Source organism: Littorina saxatilis, linkage group LG7 (assembly GCF_037325665.1).
Source record: "Littorina saxatilis isolate snail1 linkage group LG7, US_GU_Lsax_2.0, whole genome shotgun sequence".
In the NCBI taxonomy this organism is placed as follows: domain Eukaryota; kingdom Metazoa; phylum Mollusca; class Gastropoda; order Littorinimorpha; family Littorinidae; genus Littorina; species Littorina saxatilis.
In genome coordinates this window covers 16,996,513-17,014,180 of record NC_090251.1, presented here as the reverse complement: position 1 = coordinate 17,014,180, position 17,668 = coordinate 16,996,513, and the positions used below count along the sequence as shown (strand labels likewise).

Sequence of the window (17,668 nt, the reverse complement as noted above, 5' to 3'; positions counted from 1 at the left end):
TGGGGCTTACTTTGCCCTATATATCATATATATGTGAGGTATTGAATCTCAAAAACTTCAGAGAAAATGGGAAAAATGTGAAAAATAGCTGTTTTTTAGGCAACATTTATGGCCCCTGCGACCTTGACCTTGAAGCAAGGTCAAGATGCTATGTATGTTTTTTGGGGCCTTGTCATCATACACCATCTTGCCAAATTTGGTACTGATAGACTGAATAGTGTCCAAGAAATATCCAACGTTAAAGTTTTCCGGACGGACGGACGTCCGGACGTCCGGACGTCCGGACGGACGGACGGGCGGACGACTCGGGTGAGTACATAGACTCACTTTTGCTTCGCATGTGAGTCAAAAAATCATTTCAGTATTGCAAAGTGGTTTTGATAGTGTCGAATGTAAACAGTCTCAAAGTGAAAGTGGATGTTTTCCGGAAATTGCGAAGTTAACAAAAATACAGAAAAGCGCGCTTTCCTGCTTAGCACAATACGCTACCGCGCTAATCTGGCGTGTCAAGATCACTACGTTTTGCACGTGGAAGGTGAGCGATTTCCTTCACGCGTGGATTGACGAAGCTGTACGGTTGACGGTCTAAAAATAGCCCAAGTCCTGGAGAACTGTTGCTAAACATAGCAATAAAGAATTAATTATTTCTCGTAATTGGTAAGGACTTCAAACCTAAAACTTTGCAGGAAGCTTAATTTATACATCCCCGCAACGATGGGAAAAGCCCTGGAAGTAATTAAACTAATTAAATAGGACTATGTCAGCCTTTAAAGGGAATATTAAAAATCTCCCAATATGAATACATTTTCGAAACATTTTAAGGGTCTCGTGTTAGTGTGCGAGGGATATTAAAAGTTTGATAGTCGAACAAAATATCGGATGAATTGTAAACAAGGATGGCATTAGTTGCAGTGTGGAAGTTGCATAGCTGCCAGTAACAATGCTTGCATTTAGTTTCTAGGTTATGAAATTAGTTACCAGTATTAATGCCATTGTTAGGAATAAATCTGAATACATCATCGCGATAGTAGCCTCAATACAGGTAAAGTGTCGATACCCAATATTAAATCTTGCTGTGCTCGATTCAAGGCATCAGTTAAACGTGCAAAACAAGATGGTAAATTAATGGCCAGGTGGGTGTGGGTTACTGGTCTAAGGGAAATAACTACAAGCAAAAGAACAATATCATGTACTGGTTGCTTCCCTTTACAAGCTATTTCAGGGCAGCCTGGCTGGCACATGCATGCGAACGTTTCGTGCAATTACTTTTTTACTTCTTTATTCTCTGAAAATGTATTATTACTTCTCACACACGCACACACACACACACACACACACACACACACACACACACACACACACACAATTTCACGAAAAGAAAATGATCACATGAAACGCAAATCAATTATTTTGATCTCAAAACACTGTCTAAAAATCAAAAAAGCAAAGTCACTGAACTGTGACAAGATTTAATTTTCATGAAGACTTCAAGCTCTTAAATATCCTGACTCAGACCTGGGAACCCCGAGTTTGCACTTGGAGTATTCTCAAGCAAACTTTTTCTGAAAAATTAGCGTACTCCACACAGCATTTGAACATCCATGATTCAAACATGTTTCACAACTGTCCGTTACACCATTAAATAAGTTTAACAATACATTTAAAGCAAAAGCTTGTTTCATTGTTTACTGACAAAAACTGTAATCATGTGTCAAAATACTGGATTAGCCTCAGGATGAGCTTGTGAAGAAAAGTAGTCTTAGGAATTGTTCGTATTTTTTATCTACTGACCATACTACTCATATTCTAGACAATCATGCATACAAAATACGGCGAAATCGCATGGGTTCCCAGGTCTGCAGACTGGTTTTAAATGTAGTTTAAACTACTTTGACTAAAATCAAACTGGAATGAACACACATGAATTGTACACAATATTTTGGAACACATTTCATTGATAAAAAGATGCATAAAGGGACGTTAAAAAACTGTTGTAAGAATACACTAAGACATGAGAAACATTCACACTTGTTTGTTTCTGAATGAACGCAAAGTGTCCGCTGTTTTGTGCACACCAAAAGCTAAAGGTAAACACCTTGAACATTGAACAATATAGGAACATCTGTGGTTAGCATCAAGTACATCTGTCAGTTTTCTTGTAGGCAAAATATTTTTTAAGCCATATAACACTGTCTACATTGCACACATGGTCAAGAAATATATCTATCAAAGTATGAGACATTGGTTGAATACGTAATGTTGCATATAGATAATACAGAGCAAGTCCTTCAAAAGCAAAGTACATTTTTGCCATTTTTGACACGACAGCAGTTTATCACAAAAATGCAGGCAACACAAACAGAAACACCTAGCACGGTGTTCTACAATAAATTAATTTTGAGCCCCAAAACAGAGCAAAGTTTCTGAACACATCCACTGCCCAATAACAAGTAGTTTTGTAACTGGCATCAAGAACTGACAAATACGTAGAATGAATCGAAGATTAAAATGTAGAGTACTTTACGCTTCAGTCAAAGATGCAGAATGATTGCAAGTGAAACAGTTGTCTTGATCTACTCCATAAGTACACATCAAGTACCACACTGTAATTAAACCAATTCGTACAAATGTTCGTTGTTTAAAGTTGCATGAGGACAAGATTTGTACCCGGGTATGTTTACCAGTCAAACCAAAGCATTACAATTACCTTAAATAATAAGTCTATTTTAAAATCGAAAATTGTCCAATGCAACCATGCACTTGACACATTTTTTCCCCCAATACTGTTTACCATCCTAAGGAAGGCAGCGACAAGCTGTCTAAATATTGATTAAGAATATACCAAACCTGGTTAGTGTTGTGTTCTCTTTTTGTTTAAACTATTTTGGGGTGTATTTTCAAATTAAAACCTGCAAGATGGTAGAATTTCTGATTCATGTGAACTCTGTGTTGAGTTACTTTTTCTCACATGTAGACAATGCTAGACCATGGCTTTTACTACCCTTTAAGCAAATCTCCTGTAATATATACAATGATCAGTAAACCAAAACAATTTTTATTTTACTGAAACATGTTTCCTTTTTTTAATTTACCAAATAACCAGAATTTTTTATAATTATGATTGTCATCAGTGACCAGAATATTTTTTCATTAGCTACTCATGCAGCTCAGCTAACAAGATTTTTTTGTGTTCTCATCCTCGGTTGCCAATATGGTGGCTTGATTGAAAAAGGTCATCCACATAAGCTTGCCATTTGGATTACAGTCACCGTTTTTAAAACTATTATCCCTGTGAATATTAACCGAGAGTACACTCCACAACTATTAGCAGTCTTTTCCTTTACACAGTTTCAGATTATTTTTCTGACAGCAGAGTTCATTTATCTAGCACATTTGTATGAAATAAAAAACAGTATCTTCTGGTTTCTTGGCTGCACGTACGAACTATCTTGCAGATGAGAAGAAGGGTGTCTTCCCTGTGTGTGTGTTGACCAAACAAAACATGTCATTTTTGCAGTCAGGTTTTTTTTTGACAGTCATCAGGGATTCATACAGAATCACGAAATATTCAAGCACATGCAGTACTTAAAATTCACTGGGGGAAAAAATGGAAAGTAATAACTAAGAAAGGGGGTCATTGATTCAAGTTAAATTACCAACAATCTAGAGGTGGTCTTCTGGTCACAACAAAGTGAATAGATTAAAGGTCCTTGTCTACATTTTTATACCGAAATCGTCTTTTGACCATTAAAATGCAGAGTCTATTATCTACAATTATCAACAATACACCCCCTTTCGATCAGGAAAGACGAAGCCAGTGTAGCCGTTTGAAAATTCATTGTAGTATTCCAGCGTAGTACTCATAGTAGGATATCCTTATTTGGAAAATGCCAAGCGCAAAACTCCTCTCAAATCCCATGCATTTCGTGCGTTTAAAAAAAAGCGTGGACAGCGCTCCAGTGTCAAACTGTTGCTGCACTTGTTTGGGCGTGGCTATAAGCATAGTGACATGAATTTGATTGGTCAGTATTTTTAGGCAAAGCACATGTTCTCAGCAAACAGAAAACAAAATATTGGAAGCGTGAGTCACGCTACCCAAAAACAAGAAGGGCAAAGCCCATACGACTCGCATGCTTTACACATTTTTCCTACCAAAATACATGTGACCTTGACCCAAGGTCAAGGTCATCCAAGGTCATCCAAGACAAAGCTGTTAATTCAAGACATAGGAAGTACAATGGTGCTTATTGGCTCTTTCTACCATGAGATATGGTCACTTTTAGTGGTTCACTACCTTATTTTGGTCACATTTCATAAGGGTCAAAGTGACCTTGACCTTGATCATATGTGACCAAATGTGTCTCATGATGAAAGCATAACATGTGCCCCACATAATTTTTAACTTTGAAACAGTTATCTTCCATAGTTCAGGGTCAAGGTCACTTCAAAATATGTATACAATCCAACTTTGAAGAGCTCCTGTGACCTTGACCTTGAAGCAAGGTAAACCAAACTGGTATCAAAAGATGGGGCTTACTTTGCCCTATATATCATATATAGGTGAGGTATTGAATCTCAAAAACTTCAGAGAAAATATGAAAAATGTGAAAAATAGCTGTTTTTTAGGCAACATTTATGGCCCCTGCGACCTTGACCTTGAAGCAAGGTCAAGATGCTATGTATGTTTTTTGGGGCCTTGTCATCATACACCATCTTGCCAAATTTGGTACTGATAGACTGAATAGTGTCCAAGAAATATCCAACGTTAAAGTTTTCCGGACGGACGTCCGGACGGACGGACGGACGGACGGACGGACGGACGGACGGACGGACGGACGGACGACTCGGGTGAGTACATAGACTCACTTTTGCTTCGCATGTGAGTCAATAACATCTTTTTTTACATATATTTTTTTTCTATAACTTTTTTCCCCATGGTTCATTCATCATCTGACATAACTTTTTAGCGAAATCTAACCATAAGATTATTGAAAAAAAAGCAAAAATGTAGACGACCACCTTTAAAAAGAGTCATCAAAAATCTGTTTCACTGAAACGGAAATTGTGCTAAAAAAAAACCACACACACACAAAAACACAGAACAATAACAACAACAACAAACAACAGCAGACACACGGAAGCTAAACAGACTATGGCAACATCAACCAAAACTGTGTTATAGAATCAAAACCTAATAAAATTTTACAAAATGTATCACATCAGCGGGTCTATGTATGTGACCCTCTCATCAAATGCAGTGGTAGAAGAAGAAGAGGAAAACAGAAAAGCTCGAATCACGCAATATATCATACAAAGCTAAATCCTCTACCACAACAGCAAAGTAGAAAAATAAATAAGATATATATAATTATTATGTCTTTCAACAGAACACTCCATCCCCAAATATGAAGAAATCTCAGTCTGAAATACAGTTCACACACATGACGTAAAAAATACAGACACCGAGTCTGACACAAAAGTTCCTGTCAGAAAAGGAAACAGGCACCCAGAGATAATTATCCCGTGCAAACAAAACATGCACACAAAACCATTTCATTAACGGTGGTGCTCACTAAGATATCTGACATTATAACTTCACCCAAAGCACGGATCGAGGACCAGATTAATTTCTATTCAATCCTATTTTGTCCCATCGCTGGAAAATTCAGGTCGCTTCCTCCCAGTGGAAAGCTAGCAGCAACAGTGTCGCGTACCCATGTGGGTGTGCATGTTTTAGGTGTCATAATCAACCACCTGAACTTCTGACAGGATGATCGAGTTTTTTTACGTGCCTAAGTGGTGACAGGGGGTGGGACATGGATACCGTCTCTGAGTCTGCTCATAAAGTTTACCCGAGTCTGTCCGGGTCCGGATTGGAACCCATGACCAGCGGATCACAAGTCCAACTGAGCTACCAGGCCCCCTGTCAGTTTATGAAAGCATGGAACCATCACGACAAGAAAAAGAAGAAGAAAAAGAAGAAAGTATGGAACAGATCTACAAAAGGTGGGAGATTTTTTCTTTCTCTACGCAAAACTAAAAGTTTGAAAAAAGAACTGTGACTACAAAAATCAGTGCTACCTTCACATGAAGAAAAAACAAACATATTCTCACATACAAAAGCTCAGTGCAAAAGTCAGCCTCAAAATCTAAATGCTAAAAAAGGTATCACACAAAAAGCAGTTGACAACATTTGTCCTCATGTCAATGTTTTGTTTGCATAGAAGAAGCTCACATCATAACCTAGTCTCTACACTGCTGCCTTCATACCAAGAGATTCAGTGCTCGAGGAAAACGCAAGCCTTTTCAGAATATTGCATAAACCAGTCGTTTCCTTCCCAAAATCACTGAAAACTGTCAAAGCCATACAAAGTGGGCCAAAATAAACTACATGAATGTCACAACTATGAAAATCACTTTCTCCTGCTTGCCAAAGTCTGTTTCCCTGTCTCTATGCGTTCCACATGGGTAACTGTCATTCTTTATGTACACTTGCATGGTTTCTGTCAGTCTGTGAAGATAGATGTGCACTTGCTCAAATGTTCACACATTTTCCTCGATGGTTTGGAATGCATCACACCAGAAAAATAATTCTCTCTTACAGATAAATTAATAAATATGTATGTAAGAATATAAATCAAACAGCATTGAGAAATGTCGAGACAAAAGCTGCACTCTGACATCTCAACATACCCTCCTAGCAAAAAGAACAAAGTGAAAAAAGATTTCTTTAGCAGTATCGTAAAGTGTAAAAGCACTCGTAATCTAATCGCCTCATGCAGAACCAAACCAACCGACTGGTTTCACATAACTCTCACTCCCTCCCCTGCTTGTGTTCTGTGCACTTCCCTCCCTTTGCTTCACCATCGAAAATTCCAGACTTGACCTCATTCAATAGAATCCTGGCATCCTTCACTTTTTGACATACATATATATACCCTCATAAATATTTCCCCTTTTCATCAAAACGTATAGTCCATCCAGTGTCACCTCGCCGGGACTCCCTGTCTGTTTTGGTGGCCATGGTTACGACCTTGACCCTCGGAGATGAACTTCTCCAGCTGCTTGAGGAAAATGTGAGGGACCTTGCCGCACTGTGTGGTCTTCACTTCCTCCAAGTTTATCTTCATCTTCCTCAGCAGAACAAGCTCAAGGTCCTCACCAAACCGATACTGAAACAACCAGAAGACATCCGTTTCGGCACAGCAAGAAGTTGGTTTAGAACTTTCATTCACTTGCAACATTGTAACATAAACATGTATGAAGATGACATTTGGACCTGTACTCAAGCCTATGCTTACATTAGCGAACCACGAGCATTCCTATACTGATCACTGTGCGTTGAAATGTACACAGACTTCAGTATACAGCCAGATATGTTTTCACGGGGAGGTTAAAAAAACCAGTGGTTTTTTTTAAAGGCACAGTGCAGCTCACAGCCTTCGTTTTGCGTTTTTGTTGCAGCTGAGTGCATTTACAGTTCAAAAATCCTCCTATGGTAGTAAAACAAACCCAAAACTACCCAACGACGACATCTGTGAAGCTAGACAGTTTCTTGTTCACGCCAGTGCATAAATTAACCTAGTTATTACGTTGGTGTTTGGTCGGAGTTCGATTCAACTGAGTGATTCCGGCCTCCATTTTGTTTTACACAAACTCATGATGACGTCTGACATAGTTTGCTTAGTGACGTGTCTTTTTGTGCATGATGTGGTGATCTTCCTGATCTAAATTTAGATCCAAAAATAGGTCAAGACCAGCCGGGTCCGAGTACGAAATTAATTCGTAAAAAAATCGCAGTTCTTGACTCTTTGGGTGCAAGTCAATGAAACTTGGTAGTTCTTCTAACGGATAGCTGCCTGAGGTATGACTAAATGCCCCAGGGGCTCCGTGCACCTAGATTTGACAAGTTCAGTACCTTTAAAGTTTAGATTAAAGACAATATTTCAAAGCGTTGACAAATTGAAAAATATGTCGTGTTTTTTGCTTTGTTTTGTTTCTATCTTCCTGCTGTCTTGTTATCATCTTCAGCAACTAGTTACGATGTCAGACAAAATTCACAACCCTTAATTTTAGCTCCATCACATGGTTCAAGAATCTAACACACACACACACACACACACACACACACACACACACACACACACACACACACATACACAGCATTGCTATCTAAAAAAAAAAAATATTAAAAATCACCTGCACAAACAACGTCACAGCTACCTGTCTAATTCAGATTAAGAAGATAAGTAGGGCTCTGGCTGGGTTGAGGACAGGTGGAAGGGTGCGTATAGATTGTCATTGATTAAAACTATTATACTGAAAGGTCCCGTTTGAGCAAATGAAATACTCACATCTTTAAAAGCTTTGTAGACAGCCTTGAAGGCAGGCTGCTTGTCATTATGCATGACTCGCCGACAGCCATGAAGCACGTAGGCCCCCTTTTCTTCTGCAGGCTTACATACACTCATGTACATGCAGTGGTCAGGTCTGTAGTTCCACTCACAGGAGTACTGGTACAATTCATCTGTAACAACATTCCTACTTGAATCATCATGTACTCTTGTGGATTGCATATATTTCACTTGCATCATCATGTACTCTTGTGGATTGCATATATTTCACTTGCATCATCATGTACTCTTGTGGATTACATACATTTCACTTGCATCATCATGTACTCTTGTGGATTGCATATATTTCACTTGCATCATCATGTACTCTTGTGGATTGCATATATTTCACTTGCATCATCATGTACTCATGCGCATTGTATATCTCACTTGCATCAAAATGTACTCTAGAAAATTGTATATATCTCATTTGCATCATCATGTACTCTTGGTTTAAACAAGTTTATTCGGTCAATTTCATTGGAATATTGCCGCATACATGAAATAAGGAACATGGAGCACAACAAGCTAGGCTTATGAGCGTACTCTTAAAAGCAAATGAAATTTGGCGGACGATTTTAATATAACAAGTTTGAAATAATGTCAAAATAATAATGGTGAATCATGTACTCTTGCAGGGAGGTGGGATTGCGAGAGAGAGAGAGAGAAAGACAGGAACAGACAGAAAGAGATATAGATTCAGTTCCACTTTAATAAACACAGTGGTGAGTAGTTGTAAGCATGAGATTCTTATTTTGATATGAGTATCATAATATTTTCACTCATATCTGAAACACACAACACATCAAATCATGTTGGTGAATATATAGGTCTGCATGCAAGGAATTCAGAATCCTTATTCTCACCTGGATAATCATGGAAGTATATGTTAATGAGGTCCTGGTCACCCCAGGTAATCTTCAGACGGTACTCCCTGAAATATTTCAAGATGGAGGGCAACCATGTCGATGTTCGCAGGCGAGTTAAGTTCATCAGCATTACGCCCGAATTCACACCTGGTGGCAGAATAGAAAACAAGAACAATTAAAGCTCAATGACAACATGATGAAACTGTGAAAAAATATGAAACTGTTTTCCTTTATCTTGGAATTACTTCTTCATTTAACTTTGTTTTTCATCCATCAAACAGCAGTATTGAAGTCCGCCTTGTTAAATTAACATACATGCAAGTCTAACATCAATCAAATAGAACAATTTTTTTCTTGTCTTTGAATTTTTCTTTGTTCAAATTTCTTTTTTCCTCACAGCCTCTGCTGCTGTTCTCTTTGTTCTGTTTTGCTGATCAAAGGTCTACATAATTTCCTCATTAACTGCGAAAGGGGGTTGCTTTTAAATGTTTTGTTATATGCATTTAAATTACCTTTCATAACTTAATACATTTTCATAATCGAATATTAATCAGTTTTCCAAACACCAATAAACTTTTACGCCACCAGGAGTAATTTATTACTTTATTTTTATCTTATTTTTTCGCGAAACAGTTCAAGGGATCTTATTGCAACACACACCCATGCACGCACGCACCCACGCATGCACGCACGCACACACATGCATGCACGCACGCACACACACACGCACGCACGCACACACACATATGCACACACATACACAAACACATGAGTGACCGCATCGTCACAAGTTTCAATTTCAATTTCAACACAAATGCATGGCAAAAGTTATGTTGTGTGCCTTGCACGACTTGCTCAGTAGCGTTTCCGGAAAATAAAGTATGTTTTTGTGTGTTTTGTTTTATGTGTGTTTTGTTTTATTAACTGGAATTTGGAAAGGAAGGTGTCTTTAATTGATGGGGAATTAATTTGGTGTTTGTTACTCGTAAAAGCAGATAGCTATATAGTCTTAAAAATTTTCATTATAGAACTTAGAAGAACCTGTCACAGCCGAATACTAGTTCTAAATCGACTATTAATGAGTTTTTGCAACACCAATAAAACTTAACGCCACCAGGTGTAATTGATAACCAACCGCATTGTAAAATCAAATTAATCTTGCGCTTGATTTCATCATTGTTCTTGTCAGTGTTTGTTTACTTTTGCGAATGAGTTTCAATTATGTTGCGTACATGTATCTTGTTGCAGAAACAAAATGTTATGGGCAATTTTTATTTAAACACACAGTCCTTCCCGTGTAATAATCATTACCATCACGTTTTTGTCCAGGCTTTTACACAGCATGAGAGCATCCATCCACTTGAACGCTTACCAAAAATCAACAGCCAGGCAGCATTCTGTGTTAAAGTGAGAATGTATTACCTACTAATTAATGTTGCATGTTGAAATTGGTGTCAGTTATGAAATCAATTCAACAACAAAATCACACTCTACAAAAAAAATCACATTCTACAAAGAAAGTAACCACGATGTTGAATTTTGGTATGTGGTCAAGTTGAGGGATGTTCTTATCCCATGTAATAACCTGGAAAGACCTGTGGTGGCTGGCATGACGGCTGAATAGCACAAGTAGGAATGCACCTTCAACTATTTTCAAAGACTCCTTCTTCTCCAGCGTTCAACGGTTGTGTCACAGTTTACAAAGACATTCAAGAAAAAAAATTCATTCAGAGCACTATACCTACCCATGGGAGGGACATAGGGATGTCTGGCAAAGCGGTTGTACCAGCCCACGTTGGGGTCTTCATGTTCTGGCGCCAGCGCCACCAGCTGAGTGGCAGAGAAGCGAGAGAAAAATGACCACAGGTCATCCAGAGGGCTGACGAACAGGATGTCTGTGTCCACGTAGATCAGGGCATCAATATCTGTCAGGAGGGACTGCAAAAGACACGGAACAGTGAGCGCCATATCAAACCGGCCCCTCCCCCAATAATTTTAAGACTATTTTTTTAGATTTTCTGTACACAATGTCTGTAAATTAACCTCCATTTTAAGACCCCCTCCTTTTTAGGACTTCAATTTCTCAGATTCCTCAAGGCCTTAAAAAGGGGGTTACACTGTAACAAACAAAGAATTGTGTTACTTCTCTTCTTCTTCTTCTGCGTTCGTGGGCTGAAACTCCCACGTACACTCGTGTTTTTTGCACGAGTGGAAATTTACGTGTATGACCGTTTTTACCCCGCCATTTAGGCAGCCATACGCCGCTTTCGGAGGAAGCATGCTGGGTATTTTCGTGTTTCTATAACCCACCGAACTCTGACATGGATTACAGGATCTTTTCCGTGCGCACTTGGTCTTGTGCTTGCGTGTACACACGAAGGGGGATAAGCCACTAGCAGGTCTGCACATAAGTTGACCTGGGAGATCGAAAAAATCTCCACACTTAACCCACCAGGTGGCCGCGGCCGGGATTCGAACCCTCGACCTTCCGATTAAGAGGCCGACGTCTCACCACCCGGCCACAGCGCCCGTCATTGTGTTACAAACTCCAGTGCATACTGACACTATTATGTGTTCATTATACTTTGAATGAACACTAATGCTATATCCATCAGGGGCTCCCATCCGCGTCGGACATTGGACATAATTATACGGATATTTTTTCCAAATGTCCTATACATTTTTCATGCAAGAGGACATATATGTCCTATTGTTTGTGTCACAAAGTGGTCATTGTCCGATTATGCTTTCATTTGATCCGGACATTGTCAGTACTTTCCAATTTACAGTAGTTTGATTTGCTATTTTATCGATGTTTTGCGAAGCGATGTGTCTCTCCAAGCAGACAAAACTTGGGGAGACTTCATGTGCTTTTTATAGAGATCGAAGAGCTTCCAAGGGTCGCAACTCTGAATGCTCCAAGCCGGTCGACAGTTGCCTCCCTACACGAGTTTTTGTTGTGTTTATTTTAAATATTGAAACAAAAATTGGTGCCAGAAAAAGGCCAGAAGCGTTTGTACTTCAAATCTCTGCCCTTATCAGCAGCTAGTACCACTGAAACTGAGCTCCCTCCGGCCTCCGAGCAGCCAGAGCCAGATGAAACCGTCGCTCTAGAAAGTGAAACTTCGGCGCCGAAGAAAGACGTTATCCCCCACCCCTGCGCATGGCTTTGTTTCAAAGCTGGTCGACTTAATTAAATTTACGTTTTATTGCGAAAAAAAAAATGTCCTATTGATTTATTTTTGTTCTGGACAAATGTCCTATCACTTTTGCATTGTCCAGGACATTTGTCCTATGCCACCTCTCATGGATGTGAGCCCCTGATCCATAGACCAACATTTACAGACACTCTCTGACATGCACTAACAGCCAGTATTTTTCAGCCCTAGATTCACATTCATATATCAATCCAGACGGCTACGCAGAAGCTTAAACACTTCACAAAGCGGGGCTCAGCAAAGTTCTTTTCCCCTGAGCATATTTAACATCCCTCCAAACAGGAGCAGTTTTAATATACAATAAATCACACAGAACTCTATTTGAAAATTATTGAACATGTATAACAAATTATGATTAAAGAATATACCTCACTCAAGGAAGAAAACTTACAGGAAGGAAGAGACGCTGAGAAGCGCAGAGTTTAAATAACTTCTTCCACTCGGCTTGGTTTTCCGATGCTGGAAATGAGATGTCATAGATCCTGTATTCCACTCTCTCCAACACTTCTGGTGGCCAAAAATTTAACTGAAATCAAGAAACCAGTTGGTGTGTTATGTCAATAGCATCCGAGCTTTCAAACAGCCTTCTTCTTCTTCTTCTGCGTCCATGGGCTAAAACTCCCACGTACACTCGTGTTTTTGCTGTTTACATGTATGACTGTTTTTACCCCGCCATTTAGGCAGCCATACGCCGTTTTCGGGGGATGCATGCTTGGTATTTTCCTGTTTCTATAACCCACTGAACTCTGACATGGATTACAGGATCTGTTCCGTGCGCGCTTGGTCTTGTGCTCAAATGTACACACAAAAGAGGATAAGGCACTAGCAAGTCTGCACATGCGCTGACCTGGGAGATTGGAAAAAATCTTCACCCTCTACCCACCTGCCGCGGCCAGGATTCGAACCCACAACCTTCCACTAGGGAGGCTGGCGCCTTATCCACTCGGCCACTGCGCCCCTTAAATAGCCTTCAAAACATATTCAATTCCATGCGCAAACATTACAATTATACTGACTGAAATTGAGTTTTACAATCAATGTAAGGTTGCTTGCTACAAAAAGAGCTGAATATGGTTTTAAAAAACATCAAACTTAAACAACAGCATTTTCAAATTCATACACTGCCTGAAAGCAATATTTGCTGTTTGCTCAGCAGGGGGTTCATTATAAATGTAGCTACAAGTCTTTCCAATCAATAACCCCGCCTGTTGCATGTATGCAGACACAACTGAGTAAAAATCAATAGCATTAGCACTCAACATCATTGTGCAAGTATATGCCAGTCCTATCATTTGCAAACACTCTAACCATCCGTTCCGACAGCTGCCCTTTAAAAAAATGTTATTCAAGTAGTTCATGTTACAGTAATACAAGAAAAAACATGCAATAGGGGCACACACTCAAGCTGATACTTTATATCGCGATTTGCTCTTCTTTCATACATTTCAGCAAAACTCCACAACCTTATTGCAAACCTTGACAACACGGCATTTTCATCTTACAGAATATTTTATTCCGAAGTTTTGGAATTCATATTTTAACAATTGCGGTTTTCACTCAATTCACTCCAGCCAAGCACACCCAACATACACAGCAATAAAACAATGTTGCAGCAATAAAACAAGATTCTTTCGTGCCCACCTGTTGTTTAAAAAATGTATGCAATTCCCTCTCTGCGAAAATGTGGAGCACCAAGGGGGTAGTGGTTGTCATGACAACAGCAGACTTGAGGAGAACTATGACCTCTTCAGCCCTGTCGCCACAAGCTACCACTGCCATGTGGATTTTGTGCGTGTGTGAACCAGTCTCTTTGCCCACCCTGAAATAACAACAGATCGTTTTTAAATGACCGGAAATAAGAAGCAAATCATGAATTCAACCCCAAAATTGTGTCGGTAGAAATACATGTACATGTACTAATAATAGTCACACACAAAAACATCAATAGAGAATGCTGTAGATTCTAAAATAATTTAATTCTAATTTTAATTCCTTAAAAGTAGGGCTTCACTGTTTCTCAATCTACCGTCACCCCCTCAGCCCTTTTCTTATTTTAGATCTTTGTGGGGAGTTTGATGGGAGAGTTCCTTTTCACACGTATTGTCACCCCTCCTCCAAATCTCCGCTTATCAAACAAAAAGCAAACTTTACCTGCGATGAAGGGGCTGTAACCCCCAGGCGGCCTCAGATCCCTTGGCCTCTTGCCTCCCTTGGTTAGCAGGCACGGGTTTCACAGAGTCCTCCTTCTTTTCAAGAATGCTGTCATCTTTCCCAGGGCTCTTCACCACAGCGTGCCCCTCTCTGCCATCACCTTTCTCCTCTCCGTTCACGTCCATTTCAGCATCCACAACATTGTTTTGATTCCTCTTCACTTGTGTGTCGGCCACAATGTTTGACTCCAGTTTTTGCACCCCGGTGTTGACGTAGAATTGATCCTCGTGGTGGACTTGTGCTTCTCGGAAGGCAAGATAGTTGGAGCCGACCAGCCCTGAACGCAGCTTGTCTCTGTTAGTTTCCGTGTCGATCCTGTTATTGAGGTAGAAGAGGAGTATGGCTGTGACTATCACCAGAGTCAGGCCGATACGGAACAACATTTTCCACTTCATCTGTGCTGGTTTGGCGGCAAAACTGTTTTGAAAAACCTGTTTGGGAAAGAAAAGGGCAGTATGAACGTGAGTGAAAACAGTTTCTCTGAATTATCTGCGAAAAAAGGCCAATACGGAACAACATTTTCAACCTGATCTGAGCTGCTTAGGCGGAAATTGGTTTCAAAAACAAACAAAAATGTTTGAGAAAGAAAAAGGGCAGTATGAAAATGAGTGAAAAAAGTTTCTCTGCATAATCTGCTAAGAAAGAAAGAACAAACACAAAAAGATTAAAAAGAAAAGACCGATGCTAAGCCCATAAGGTTGGCAACAGATCAAGTTGCCCCCTCTTTCACGGGAATGATAGCTAGAAAGCTGCCAAACTTTAAGTGGTAGACACCTGCAAATCTCTCCCTCTCCACCGGGTCTGGGTGGCCGAGTGGTAACGCACTTGCGCTCGGAATCGAGAGGTTGCGTGTTCGACCCTGGGTCAGGCCGCTATTTTCTCCCCCCTTTCCTAACCTAGGTGGTGGGTTCAAGTGCTAGTCTTTCGGATGAGACGAAAAACCGAGGTCCCGTGTACACTACATTGGGGTGTGCACGTTAAAGATCCCACGATTGACAAGAGGGTCTTTCCTGGCAAAATTGTATAGACATATATAAAAATGTCCACCAAATACCCGTGTGACTTGGAATAATAGGCCGTGAAAGTATATACTCGCCTAACACGCTTGAGATTTACTGGCCGATGTGAATGCGTGATATATTGTGTAAAAAATTCCATCTCACACGGCATATTGTAAACGCCATGAGCCTCCCTCTGGGAGGGTATGTGCGTAGAAATACTCACAAATAAATAAATAAATAAAAATTCTTCTCTCTATCCTTCTCTCTCTTTTATTTGTCTTGTCTCTCTCTGTGCCTGTGTGTTATGTGTGCATTACTGTTGTCAGGTGATGAGTCTTTTCTTTCTTTTTTATCCTATTTCTTTGCTTAATTTTAGTCCACTTTTTTCAAGAATTGCTGTAATGATCGAAGATTATATACTGTAAAAGTGTAAAGGAATTAATCCATTAGCGATTGACTCCCAACGTCCCAAAATCGAGTGTAAACAAATAACGGAAAGTTACTGAAACATTGATCATAGACAAAACGTACTATGTTCACTATCAAACTCAATTTTTCCATTTGTCTAAGATTAAATCTTCCTCTATAACTAACCTTTTGTGTGTGTTTTATTCATATAAACAAATTCGCCTTTCAATCATAGTTTTTATGATTTGTAATGTTCTGCAACTTACACATGCCGTTAGGTTATATGTCTGTGAGCCTCCTGGTTCTCTACAATACATTAGCAAACAAAATTAAGGATTCTAAAACATGTGCACTTTCAACCAGCCATGATGTTATACACTTCTTTACATAGACACCCCCCCCACACACACACACACACTTTTAAGATCCCCCACTTTAAGACTCCTTCTCTTTAAATACCCTGTTTTCTTAGACTTTCTATTCCTTACCTCTATAAATTTACCTCTATTTTAAGACTCCCTCCTTTTTGAGACCTGATTTTCTCAAATTTCTTTAGGTCTTAAGAGGGGGGTTCCCCTGAATATGCCCACCAAATTTGAAGCAGATCCATCGAGATCTTTGGCCGTGCATCGCGAACACACACACACACACACACACACACACACACACACACACACACACACACACACAGACAGACAGACACAAGTCGTATATATAGATAGATAGATGACAATCACTCACTGGCATGGAAACAGCTGCAATTTATGGAGCCATCATGCAGAACTTATAAACTCAATAAAATTAAAAGTAAACATTTCACGATAGAGAAAACAAAGTAGAAAATCGATATCTTTGCACAAACTATTTGACACTGAATGGGACTCACTGATTGATACAAGAATTCATGTTCTAAAGACCTAAGATATCACCCACTGAATAAAATGGTGACCGCCACGTCTTTTTGGTGGTACTCGAGCCCTTTCACACTCCTTATTTCGACACCACTGCACAGCAAACACACAAACTTTGCACTAGTCACTTTCTAATTCAGCACACAACACGACAACTTTGCTCGCAACCGTCGCCTCCTCCTCTTTCGACAAAGTTTGCAAGTGTGTCAGTGTGGGGCTCTACTCCCTACACGTTTTCAAGTCGCTCTGCTCTTAGCCCCGAGCAAATATTGACAAACCCGGTATCAATTGAAAGCGAGTGTATCTGCCTCAATACCTGTCACATATTTCTCCGTGTAGATTATGGCTGCATCGTTCACAGTGCGGATAAAAAGACATTATGCTGTTGGTCCTGAAGATTTTTCATTGTTTGGGCTTCGCAGCAGCCGACAAATGAAGATTAGCACTGAAGGGACGTCACTCAGGACGCTTCGCAAAATGTTAGTGCCTGTATTATCGTTCTTGGGTGACCTTCCCAAGCTACTTTCAGTTTCGCGTCCTTCGCCAATTAATATGTGGAATGTTTCGGCTGCTAAAGTCAAAGGAGAAGGAAGATGCAAAGGGATGTTTGTTTGCCTACTTGGTCTGTCTGTTGGTTAATTACAGCTGAGTCAAGTT

The 17,668-nt window shown here is 39.8% G+C and overlaps 1 protein-coding gene across 2 annotated transcripts; it reads right to left on the bottom strand.

The window, feature by feature from the left end:
* Positions 1-1,385: 1,385 nt before the first annotated feature.
* On the bottom strand, positions 1,386-17,614 carry LOC138970823 (glucoside xylosyltransferase 1-like). 2 transcript variants are annotated; one of them, XM_070343359.1, is made up of 8 exons: positions 17,328-17,614; positions 14,632-15,122; positions 14,122-14,299; positions 12,872-13,006; positions 11,008-11,200; positions 9,260-9,409; positions 8,355-8,527; positions 1,386-7,172 (listed from the first exon to the last, which is right to left on the bottom strand). In XM_070343359.1, the coding sequence occupies exons 2-8, from the start codon at positions 15,084-15,086 to the stop codon at positions 6,987-6,989; spliced, it is 1,470 nt and encodes a 489-aa protein (XP_070199460.1). In that variant the 5' UTR covers positions 15,087-15,122; positions 17,328-17,614; the 3' UTR covers positions 1,386-6,986. The 2 variants fall into 2 exon arrangements, with proteins under 2 accessions (XP_070199460.1, XP_070199461.1); XM_070343360.1 differs by lacking the exon at positions 17,328-17,614 and adding an exon at positions 17,034-17,193.
* Between the last annotated feature and the right edge of the window lie 54 nt (positions 17,615-17,668).